Source organism: Mobula birostris, chromosome X, assembly GCF_030028105.1.
Source record: "Mobula birostris isolate sMobBir1 chromosome X, sMobBir1.hap1, whole genome shotgun sequence".
Taxonomy (NCBI): domain Eukaryota; kingdom Metazoa; phylum Chordata; class Chondrichthyes; order Myliobatiformes; family Myliobatidae; genus Mobula; species Mobula birostris.
The window spans coordinates 72,662,350-72,675,046 of NC_092402.1; the positions used below are offsets into that span (position 1 = coordinate 72,662,350).

Sequence of the window (12,697 nt, forward strand, 5' to 3'; positions counted from 1 at the left end):
CAGAAGAGCTCATTCTACAGTAACTCAGCAAGTATTCCTATGGCAAGTTCTACTCATTTGCTTAATGAACTCAGGATGAAATGTACTTTCATCTTCCTTATACAGTGGTATGCAAAAGTTTGGGCACCCCGGTCAAAGTTTCTGTTACTGTGAATAGTTAAGTGAGTAGAAGATGAACTGATCTCCAAAAGTCATAAAGTTAAAGATGAAACATTTTTTTCAACATTTTAAGCAAAATTAGTGTATTATTTTTGTTTTGTACAATTTTAGAGTGGGGAAAAAAAAGGAAAGGAGCACTATGCAAAAATTTGGGCACCCCAAGAGATTTGAGCTCTCAGATAACTTTTACCAAAGTCTCAGACCTTAATTAGCTTGTTAGGGCTATGGCTTGTTCAGAGTTATTGTTAGGAAAGGTCAGGTGATGCAAATTTCAAAGCTTTATAAATACCCTGACTCCTCAAACCTTGTCCCACAATCAGCAGCCATGAGCTCCTCTAAGCAGCTGCCTAGCACTCTGAAAATTAAAATAAATGATGCCCACAAAGCAGGAGAAGGCTATAAGAAGATAGCAAAGTGTTTTCAGGTAGCCGTTTCCTCAGTTCGTAATGTAATTAAGAAATGGCAGTAAACAGGAACGGTTGAGATCAAATTGAGGTCTGGAAGACCAAGAAAACTTTCCAGGAGAACTGCTCGTAGGATTGCTAGAAAGGCAAATCAAAACCCCCGTTTGACTGCAAAAGACCTTCAGGAAGATTTAGCAGACTCTGGAGTGGTGGTGCACTGTTCTACTGTGCAGCAACACCTGCACAAATATGACCTTATGGAAGAGTCATCAAAAGAAAACCTTTCCTGTGTCCTCACCACAAAATTCAGCATCAGAAGTTTGCAAAGGCACATCTAAACAAGCCTGATGCATTTTGGAAACAAGTCCTGTGGACTGATGAAATTAAAATAAAACTTTTTGGCCGCAATGAGCAAAGGTATGTTTGGAGAAAAAAGGGTGCAGAATGTCATGAAAAGAACCCCTCTCCAATTGTTAAGCACGGGGGTGGATCGATCATGCTTTGGGCTTGTGTTGCAGCCAGTGGCACTTTTGCTTCGGGCCCTTTTCCTTTTTTGTTATTTTGAAACTGTAAAAGATGTAAATAAAAAAGTAATCTTAAAATATTAAAGAAATGTGTCATCTTTAACTTTATGCCTTTTGGAAATCAGGTCATCTTTTACTCGCTTAGCTATTCACAGTAACAGAAATTTTGACCGGAGTGCCCAAACTTTTGTATGCCACTGTACCTATACATATAAAGTGATCTTCCTGGAGTTTCTCAGCCCCAACTGAATTTGTTCCAAATAAAACTCATGAAAGAGTAGTTTGGGCTTTACAATGACAAAAATCACTAACATTATTTGAACTGTTTTCTTATGGACAGTTTTATGCATATAATAGCAGAAACCGAGAAAGGGGAAAATAGCATTTCGCCTTTGAACTTCCATTAAATATGAAAGCATGGCTGATCATGGAGGGAGGGGCAGTTAGTGGTGATGGATTTCTAAGTACTAGTAGGCCTCTTGGCTGTAGTCATGAAGAGCTGTCTACTTAATCTGTCAGAAATAACCAAGGTAAAGACTTCTAGCCACCAGCTACAGAAGTATAGTAATATGCTTTGTTTGTTTCCTAGGATCTCCTTGCAATCTCCTCAACAGATTTGATTTTGTGAGTCCCTGGGTCCCCTTCTGGCTGCCTGAGTAGAGACCATAACCATAAGACCACGAAATATAGGAGCAAAATTAGACCATTTGGCCAATCTACCATTTCCTCATAGCTGATCCATTTCCCCCCCTCAACCCCATTCTCCTGCTTCCTCATAACCTTTCATGCCCTGAGTAATCAAGAACTTATTAATTTCTGCCTTAAATACACCCAATGACCAGGCCTCTACAGTCACCGGTGGCAACAAATTCCACAGATTCACCACCCTCTAGCTAAAGAAATTTCTCCTCATCTCCATTCTAAATGGACGCCCCTCTGTTCTGAGGCTGTACCCTCTAGTCTTACACTCCCCACTGAAGGAAACATCCTCTCCACATCCACTGTATTTAGGCCTTTCAACATTCAATAGGATTTCAATGAGATCCCTCCTCATTCTAAATTCCAGCGAGTACAGATCCAGAGCCATTAAATGTTCCTCATACGATAATCCTTTCATTCCCAGAATCATTCTTGTGAACTTCTTCTGAATCCCCTCCAATGTTAGCACATCCTTTCTTAGATAAGAGGCCTGAAACTGCTCACAATACTCCAAATGAGCCTCATCAGTGTCTTATAAAGCCTCAGCATTACATCCTTGCCTTTATATTCTAGTTTGAGTTGGGGGTGAGGATTGTGTTTGCCACTGACTCAGCCTGCAAGTTAACCTTTAGGGAATCCTATACAAGGACTCCTGAGTCCCTTTGCACCTCGGACTTTTGAATTTTCTGCCCGTTTAGAAGATAGTCTACACTTTTGATCCTTCTACCAAAGTGCATGACTGTACACTTCTTGACACTGTATTCCATCGTCCACTTCTTTGCCCATTCTCCTCATTTGTCTCAGTCCTAATGCAGCCTCCCTGCCTCCTGAACACCACCTGCCCCTCCACTTATCTTTGTATTGTCTGCAAGCTTGGCCACAAAACCACCAATTCCATTATCCAAGTCATTGACATACAACATAAAAAGAAACAGACCCCACCAACCCCCGCAGAACACCACTAGTCACCGGCACCAACCAGAAAATGCTATCTTTATTCCCACTCTTTGCCCCTTGCTAATCAGCCAGTCCTCTATCCATGCTAGTAACTTTCCTGTAATACCATGGGCTCTTGTTAAGCAGCCTCATGTGTGGCACATTGTCAAAGACCTGAAAATCTAAGTATACAACATCCACTGGCTCTCCTTTGTCTGTCCTCCTGTTAATTCCTCAGAATTCCAACATTTTTGTCAGGCAAGATTAACCCTTAAGGAACCATACTGACTTTGGCCTATTTTATTATGTGCCTCCAAGTACCCCGAAACCTCATCCTTAACAATAGACTCCAGTATCCTCCCAACAACTGAGGTCAGGCTAACTGGCATATAATCCCTTTCTTCTGCCTCCCACCCTTCTTGAAGAGTGGAGTGACATTTGCAATTTTCCAGTCCTCCAGAACTATTCCAGAATCTAGTGATTTGTGCACGATAGTGGTGTTGACCAAGCTAGGAATCCATTTAATTGTTTCTGCATTGGCATATGATGGTGTTGCAATCGAGCAGGCTAGCCCTATTAGCTGAAACTAGATTTACTTCCTCCATTCATGGTGGTATCAATAGCCATAAAAGAATAACATCTATGAAAGGATGGTGAAACCCATCATCTTGTGCGTTGCACATTCTAAATTTACAAACCCGTTAATGCGGCATGGTCTTTGTAAAGTGGCCTTCACCTTCTGACTGGAAGTAAGTGACATAAACCTCTCCATTGAACACATATACATCTGTTGTGCCATTATCACCTAGCTGTAGTATAATCCACCTGGGCTTGGTTAGCAGGCAGGGTTCCTGTAGCATGGCTTTTGCAAGTAAAGCTTATACATGATGGTACATTTGATTCTTAATCCAGCCTATCCATTGTAAGCCTTGTAACATGTTTATAATATGAATTATTCCTGGGAATGTTTCAAGCAATGTCTTTCTATTGAGTGACGCACTTACTTTGCCAGAAGCCTTAATTCCACCCTGTAAGGCAGTGGTCCCCAACCTCCGGGCTGCAGACCGATACCAATCCTCAAAGCATGCAGGAGTGCAGCAGTAGCCGGGATGCACCCATCACATCTTTAAGAAAAAGCCGAAATAAACAAGCTAATTAATTACGTGCCAGGCGGCACCTAATTAATTAGCTTGTTTATTTTGGCTTTTTCCTTAAAAGATGTGCTGGGTGCGTCCCGGCTACCAATGCATCCTTGCATGCTTCGCAGCCCGGAGGTCGGGGACCACAGCTGTAAGGCACTATTGGTGACTGACTAGAATATTCTATGATTTGTTGGGCAGGTACTGGCATAGGTCACTGAACCCACGCAAACTAGTTGAGGTGAAATTCTCCCATCTGAGCAGAAACATGACTATGCAACGAACAATGAAACTATATAGACTACCAGAGGTGAGCCTTAACACTGCTTTAGTAAATCTTGTTCATAGGCATTTATATTTTGAGTGATGTATTTGTTACCTTCCTTATAATAGGAACATCTTTGAGTTTCTGTATTCTTTTTGAACACGTTTCTCTCCAATTAAGCTAAGCAATTTCAGCTAAGTGGAAAATACAAGTCAAGTTTGTTCCAGTTATTTTGCCACTAACGGAAACCCAGGGAAAGACACCAGAGGCAACTTGCAGTGGCCAGTTAACCTACCAACCTGCATATCTTTGGGGTGTGGGAGGAAACCAGAATACCTAAGGAACCCCAAGCAATTATGGGGAAGTGTGAAAGCTCCACATAGATTGAACCCACATCTGTCATTGGGAAACAACGGCTCTACTGGCTGTGTTGCTGTGCACCTTTGTGTAACAAAATATTAACAAAGTAATTGCAGACTTGCCCATGAACCTCTAATCTGCCCTTCACTCTACTCCAGGTGTCCAAACTTCATACATTAACCAGTCTGAATGATGATGTCCTTGCAGAGGAAAATGAGATTCTGAGAGAAATCGTAAAAGTTAATCCTCACAATCACACAATACAGAAACAGGCTCTTCAGACCACCATGTCCATGGTGACCAATTTACCCATGTATACCATTCCTGTTATCCCATCCTGAGCTAGATTTTGGGTCAAACCACAACTGTTGGACAAGTGCACAAACTCAAAAGCAATGAGTTCGATAATGGTACCAGTAAGCACTTTGGACATGGTCATAGCTAGAATAGAATTAGATGTTTAAAACTCTGAAATCAATTGAGAATTAGCTGAGGAGGTTAAATAGAGGTCTAGTGCTAGTTAGCTTGTTATCTTCAGCTTTTACACATATACTAGAAATTCCTTTTTTCTGCAAACAATATGATTGATTGTATCTTTGGTTGTAAGAACTCCATGGAGAACTGGGACCTGTGTTCTCATTACAAGTCGAACTAAGCCAAAGTTCAAAGTGCCATCAATTGTTTTCTGAATGAATAATGAGCTTGGCTGGTGCTGCATGGGTTTAATCCCTGAAGTGAACTAATTGTTGCCTGTTGATTTTGTGTGCATGGATCCAATCATGGGATTTCAATTCACTTAAAGCCCTTGAATCAGAAGGGCAGTGGCTCATGTCCCACTGATCAGTGCAATTTTGAAGTATTACACAAAATCAGCAGGCAACAATTAGTTCACTTCAGGTACTAAACCCACGCAGCATCATCCAAGCTCATTATTCATTAAGAAAAGAGTTAAAGGCACTTTGGTAGCTAAGGTCTACAATCAGGGGAGGGGGATAGCGTTTTGCTCGTATCCAAACCAATACTTTTCCCTAAGCCAACAGCCCTGAAGCAAATTATTTGGTCAAGTTTTTCATTGGTTTGGGAGATCTAGTTGCAGTGTTGCTACCATTTTTCCTACCTTGGATCAACAATTTACATCAATTAAATCTTTAAGCGATCTAAGGATAATGATCTTCATAAGTGCTAATCATTTCTTCTAGTTAGCTATAATGACAATGTGGGAATGGGGGTGAGTTCAACTACCTGCCGACTTGTGCTGTTGTTGAGAAGTTCTTGCTATGGCTGGCACTACCAAGAAATTAGTGACGCTGCATTTATGAAGCACACACCCTGCTTTGAGCAGAGGATGGATTTAAAAATTGTTGCGATTTCTAATGTGACAGCATGTTCTGGTAGGATTAGGATTGTTTCCCATCCCATTTTCTTGGATTGCGAGTGATTTAGGTGCGCAGAAATAAAATAGTAACTGCTAAGGAGATGGTCACCAATCCTTGTGCTACAATATTACTGAGATGTTGGTAAGCTGCTGATGTAGAGTGGAAGAAACAGAGCCACTTTGGGATTATTGCTGATGCTTTCTTCCACCCACCAGGACTCCATCACAAAATTTAGTGTTTGCTTTTGACAATGTGAGAAGGCCCCATGAGTTTTGTTTGATCTGAAGAGACCCTGATGGAATACTTGTTTTTTTCCTGATATCATAGACACCAAAAACACCTGGTCTGAGGCCGATGGTACGCAAGGATGTGAAGAGTGTGTGCAGACTGTTGAGAGAATATTTGAAGCAATTCTATCTGACTCCAATAATGAATGAAGAGGAGGTCGCTCACTGGTTCTTGCCTCAGGAAAATATTATAGAAACTTATGTGGTTGAGGTAAATAATGATTTACTAATTATGGAGGACAATGCATGGAACCATAGGATGATAAATCAGAATCAGGTTTACTATCACCGGCATGTGACATGAAATTTGTTAACTCGGCAGCAGCGGTTCAATGCCATACATAATATAGAAGAAAAAATAATAATAATAAATATAAATTAAATCAATTACAGTATATGTATATTGAATAGATTTTAAAAACGTGCAAAAAACAAATACTGTATATTTTTTGAAAAGTGAGGTAGTGTCCAGGGGTTCAATGTCCATTTAGGAATCAGATGGCAGAGAGGAAGAAGCTGTTCCTGAGTCGCTGAGTGTGTGCCTTTAGAATTCTGTATCTCCTACCTGATGATGACAATGAGAAAAGGGCATGTCCTGGGTGCTGGAGGTCCTTAATAATGGAGCTGACTAGATGTACAACCCCCTGCAGCTTCTTTCGGTCCTGTGCAGTAGCACCCCCCCCCCCCCCCCCCATACCAGACAGTGATGCAGCCTGTCAGAATGCTCTCTGCGGTACATCTATAGAAGTTTTTGAGTTGACATGTCAAATCTCTTCAAACTCCTAATGAAGTATAACCGCTGTCTTGCCTTCTTTATAACTACATCGGTATGTTAGGACCAGGTTGGATCCTCAGAGATCTTGACACCCAGGAACTTGAAACTGCTCACTCTCTCCACTTCTGATCCCTCTATGAGGATTGGTATATGTTCCTTTGTCTTACCCTTCCTGAAGTCCACAATCAACTCTTTCGTCTTACTGACGTTGAGTGCCAGGTTGTTGCTGTGACACCATTCCACTAGTTGGCATATCTCACTCCTGTATGCCCTCTCATCACCACCTGAGATTCTACAAACAATGGTTGTATCATCAGCAAGTTTATAGATGGTATTTGAGCTATGCCTAGCCACACAGTCACGTGTATATAGAGAGTAGAACAGTGGGCTAAGCACACACCCCTGAGGTGCACCAGTGTTGATCATCAGCGAGGAGGAATCAGACAGGATTCCTGCCACTGGTCATAATCCATTGATTTTGGCTGGCATATTCAAGGATTTGGGTATTGACCAAATACCTCTCAGTATCAGTTGTGATGCCTCATAAGTTTGAATAGCAATCACCTAGAACGGTGATTTTCCACTTGATTTGCAATCCCCAAACCATAACACGCCTTATTTGAATCTCTCTAATCAAAGACAATAACAATAATGAGCAACAGTATGTTTATTTACGAATTTACAGTCTTTGACCTGATGGTGCGTGCCATGTCCATTTTCTCTGGTTATCTGTATAAACATCCTTGTGTATGGTGTTATCAGCATATTTTTCAGAGGTGCTACAGAGGACCTTGATCATCCTGAACTGTGGTATAAATGAAAAGTTATGATCTTCAATAACTATTTTTAATCACTGTAGAAATTAATCACAATCATTTCAATGTATGAAGTGATTTCAGCTGTTCAGAAAGCATTCAGTGCCTCTTTTAAGCATTGAATCCTAGAATAGTGCAGTTAGATTAACTCAAGTTAGATTCAGATATATATCAGTCTTGGGTCACCCACCATTTCACTTGCCCGGAAAAGATGCTATACTTCCCAGCTCGAAAATATATTTAAACTCACCACACTTTGTTACTTTTTTAACTCACTGGGACTCTGTCTGCTATGCTCCTTCTAAAATCCATGTTTTGTCTCTTCCCCACTCTTACTAAATGCATCAGGAATTAGATAGCATCATTAGAGCCATAGTGTACAGAAACAAGCCCTTCAGCCATGTTGACCATCAAGTACAAATTCCATACAGACAGCAACAGAAGTCCAGGTCAAATCAAGATGCCTGGGGCTGTGAGTTAGCTGTGCTATAGAAGTATAAGATATTGGAGAAGAATTAGACCATTTAGTCTACCAAGTCTACTCTGCCATTTTTTTTAACAGTTTGTCCCACCTTCTTTATGTAAACATTAATTTCCTTACCATTCTCTGCCTTAGATACACCCAGTGATTTGGCCTCCGTAGCTCTCTGTGGCAACGAATTCCACATATTCACCACCTTTAGGCTGAAGAAATTCTTTGTCATCTCTGTTTTGGAGAAAAGCCCAACAATTTTGAAGCCATGCCCTAAGAACTTAAACTCTCCCACTAATGGAAGCATCCTCTCTATGTCCACTCCATCCAGGCCTTTCAGTATACAGAAGACTTCAATAAGGCTACAGTGCCATCAAAGTTCAAAGTACATTTGTTACCAAATTGTGTGTACTATATACAACTTTGAGATTCATTTCCTTACAGGCAGCCACAAAACAAAGAAACCCAACAGAACCCATTTAAAAAAAAGACCATCAAACACCCAATGCGCAGAAAAAAAAACAAATCGTGCAAACAACAAAAATAAGCAAATAGCATTCAGAACTGAAGTTCATGAAAGTGAGCCCACGGACCCAAAGCCAGAAGCCGATTCAGCAGTCCATTAGTTACAGGCCTCAGCCTCAGTTCAGCGCCAAGACTGGTAAAGCTCATGGAGCAGTGATTTGAACCGGCCTCTCCTTCAGTCTGGCCTGGCGTTTAAATCGTCCAACCCTTGAGTTGTTCCTTGCTTCGATTGGCTCTCGAGCCTGGGCCACACCGCCTTGATTCACCACATACCCGACCATTCCAATTCGGCCCGTCACTAATATTGATCAAACCTCGAGTCTTTCCTTAATTCTCAGGCCTGGGCTCCACCTAGACTCTGCCTCGCCTTGCTACAGTTCTCCAGCAACAGCCAAACGTTGTCTCATTCTCCGCTCCCATGCCCGGGCCAAGCCATCTCAATTCAGCCCATACACACCACAATCCTGCACCAGTTCATACTGCAATAATGCCAGGTCATACAGGCAGTTCTAAATCTCAACCCCCAAAAGGAAGTTATGGGCTATTGATTGCAGTGATCGTTTACCAGAAAAAATGTGAGTTAATAAAAGTGGTTAGTAATTTTCTTTGTTTTGTGTACCGCCAGCAAGTAATCGCTGAGCATCACCAGCACCATCTTAAATTGGAAGCCTATGCATGTCCATTTCAAGTGTATTACTGGAGCAGAATTTGTGATCATCTTCAAGCCAGATGCATTCACCACTGAGTTAGAGTTGTACAGCATGGAAACTTTTAGCCCAGTTGCTCCTGCCAGTGAGGCATCTTCCTGAGAGAGGCACTGTATCCTTCTAAACCTTTCCTATCCATGAATCTGTCTAAATAGAACTGTACCCGGCTCTACCACTTCCTTTGGCAGTTTTCTCCATATATCCACTACCCTCTGTGTGGGGGGAGAAAAAACATCCTTCAGTTCCTTTTAAATCTGTGCCTTCTCACCTTCAACCTGTGCCCCCTAGTTTTAGACTCCTCAGACTTGGGATAAAGATTATGACCATCCACCTCATTAAGGCTCCTCATGATTTTATAAACCTCTATTAAGTCACCCCTCAAGCTTCTTCACTCCAGGGAAATTAGCCCCAGTTCCTCAGGAACTATTGAAAGCTACTTGAAAGAAATCCAGTTAGCAAGAGGGCCCCTGCTGTGTAAGTGGGATCCTGTGGCATAAGGAAAAAACAAGTTTCCCACGCAAAAAAGGAGAAAACAAGCAGTTTGATAATCCATGTCCCTGCTTAACCATTAAAGGCAGCTTTCTAAAACATTAGGGTAAGTGGAAGTGTTATTTATTCATCTAAAGCCATTTAAATGCAAGGAACTAAAATGACAAACAACGTTTTACATTCTAATATTCCATTAGGGATCTTAATTTTTTTGTAAGATTAGTTAATATTAAAGTATATTTTATAAGCATAAATAAAAGTCCCTAATGAACTACTCATCTTTACATTTAGAGTCCTCAGCTGAGGCTCTCACAGTTGTGCCTCCTCTTGCCAAATGTAGAATTTCGTAATAAATCTAGACTTTTTTTTTCCTCGCTGCCACTCTGATATGGAACTTGATGAGCCCAGATTTGGAGGGCTCTTGGCTGCCCACTGGTTAAACTACTGACTGCAGCTTACACAGTGCTGTCTTTGCATGATAGCAATGCAGACGTTGCTGCCAGATGTGTGCAGTAATGTGCAGTGAATGCTGACAAACTGGCCAGTGTGTCTCCACCAGTTGCAGAGCAGTAGCCTGGATTGTGCTGGATCTGGCCCACTGTCTGTATTTACTTCCCAGAGAGGAGACTCATCCACATTTCCCTTGAACAAGTTACACAACTCTAACCTTTGCACCCAGGAGCTGGAGTGAGCTCAGCAACGTCAATGGCTTGAACTCCTCAAATTTATCTGATTCAGTTAAAAACGGTTCAGATAGTTTAAAACAATTATTTAAAAATTGAAAAGGCAATGTCAGTGTAAAATACTAAAATTACTCAATAGTAAAATAAAATACTTCACACAACTCATCCACTTAACCGTTTCCACTTTCCCCTCTCCTGTACATCAGTATTCCACCACTAGATATGATGGTGAGACGACTGGCAGAGCAGGAGGTCAGGTACACTGATGTCTGACTTCTCTTTATGAAATTCTATTCAACTATGGATCTACAAATTTCCAAAAACAAAATGAGCCATGACTAATTGACAGTCAATGAGTAATAAAGTTCTGAAGAAGAGCCTCTGCCCGAAATGTTGACTGTTTACTCTTTTCCATTGACGCCACCTGGACTGCTGAGTTTCTCTAGTATTTTGTGTATATTACTTTGATCTCCAACATCTGCAGATTTTCTCGTTATAGCTGTCTGTTAGCTATAATTAAGCCTTTAATCTTTATTTTTTAGTGTACCTCAAAGCTCTGTCATCTAGATTTTTAAGTTGGTCTCTGTATTGCAAGCTTAGGTCAATATGTACTGTATGTCTAAGCCATCAGTGGTCCAAAAATAGAACCACAATATAGCCCCGAAAGCAACCAATTGCTTGTCATGATTTAGGCAATTTAAATCTGCTGCTTCTGTCCTGTGGACTTCATTACTACGAAACATAATATGTGCTGTATGTGTTTATATATTTGCATTGATTTTAAGTTTTTAAATTTAACTTATTTTTGTTTTTAATTATTTATGCCTTTTGATCTGTTTTTAAATGTCTGTGTCAGTGAGATCTAATGCAGTCAAGACATTCTGGGATGAGGTCATAGGCTCTAGCATTTAAAGCCTGCTCAAAGCACTGGCTTCCACCTCTGAGCTACAAAGAAAAATCTGCCCAGTTTGCTCTCCAATTTGAACAGAATGTGGCCAGGGAGTAGATTCAAGACTTACCCCCTTAACCTCCTCCCCTCCACTCCACTGACCCTTTCTGTATGTCAGAATCAGAATCTGGTTTATTATTACTGACATATGTTGTGGAATTTGTTGTTTTGTGGTAGCAGTACAGTGCAATACATAAATTACTGAGTTACAGTAAGAAATATACTTAAAAGAATGGATAAATCATGCAGAAAGAGAACAAAATAGTGAGATAGTGTTCATGGTTCATTCAGAAATCTGATGGTAGAGGGGAAGAAGCTTAAAACTTTTTAACTCTTTAAACTTATCTCCAACTTTTCCCAGTTCTAATGTCCTGGCTTTTCATTGCCCCTCTGTACCTCTTGTAAAAGACATGAAGTACTAAATATCATTTCTGGGAAAGGAAGTTCTTAATTGTTTTGGGCAAAGATGTGTTTAAATGTATGTGGTAACTAAAACTTCCTGCCGGTGAATGGTCAATCAGCTACAGAGTTAATGGTGAACACCTGAAAGTGCTCATGCCCGACACTGCTTGGAAATTGCAGTTCTTTTGCTGATGTTACAAATAACTTGCTGTTTCCCATTTTGTTCCTCCAGAACCCTGAAGGAGAATTGACAGACTTCATCAGTTTTTACACTCTTCCTTCCACCATCATGCACCATCCTGTTCACAAGAGCCTGAAAGCTGCTTACTCTTTTTATAATGTCCATACCAAGACTCCTCTTGTTGACCTCATGAACGATGGCCTCATCCTTGCAAAGTCGGTATGTGTCAATTCCCTCAGTTGCCTTCTACACCAGCTCACCAATTGCCCTTCAATATATAATACTACTGTAACACTAGAGATGAAGCAAAGAACTTCAGACCAGAAACTGCAAGCCATTCTGATTGTCATTCCAAAAGCAATATATTTGAAGAGCCAGAAGCAGGCTTATTTCACAGTACTTCTCTTTGCCTCTTCAATGCCACTATCAAAAGTGCAATAAAATTACCTGATGGAGACCTATCAGAATTTGCAGTGATGTGGAAAACACCTTTTCATTCCAGTAATTTGGATTCTTAGCCTCTGCATCAAGTGCCAGAATATCAGGTTCA

The 12,697-nt window shown here is 40.9% G+C and overlaps 1 protein-coding gene across 1 annotated transcript in view; it reads left to right on the forward strand.

The window, feature by feature from the left end:
• The window catches only part of LOC140191807 (glycylpeptide N-tetradecanoyltransferase 1-like), a 95,908-nt gene that overhangs the window by 75,116 nt on the left and 8,095 nt on the right, over nucleotides 1-12,697 (forward strand). The window contains exons 11-13 of the mRNA XM_072249588.1: nucleotides 4,063-4,171; nucleotides 6,190-6,360; nucleotides 12,199-12,366. Coding sequence (XP_072105689.1) covers nucleotides 4,063-4,171; nucleotides 6,190-6,360; nucleotides 12,199-12,366 — 448 coding nt within the window. The remainder of the gene's footprint in view (nucleotides 1-4,062; nucleotides 4,172-6,189; nucleotides 6,361-12,198; nucleotides 12,367-12,697) is intronic.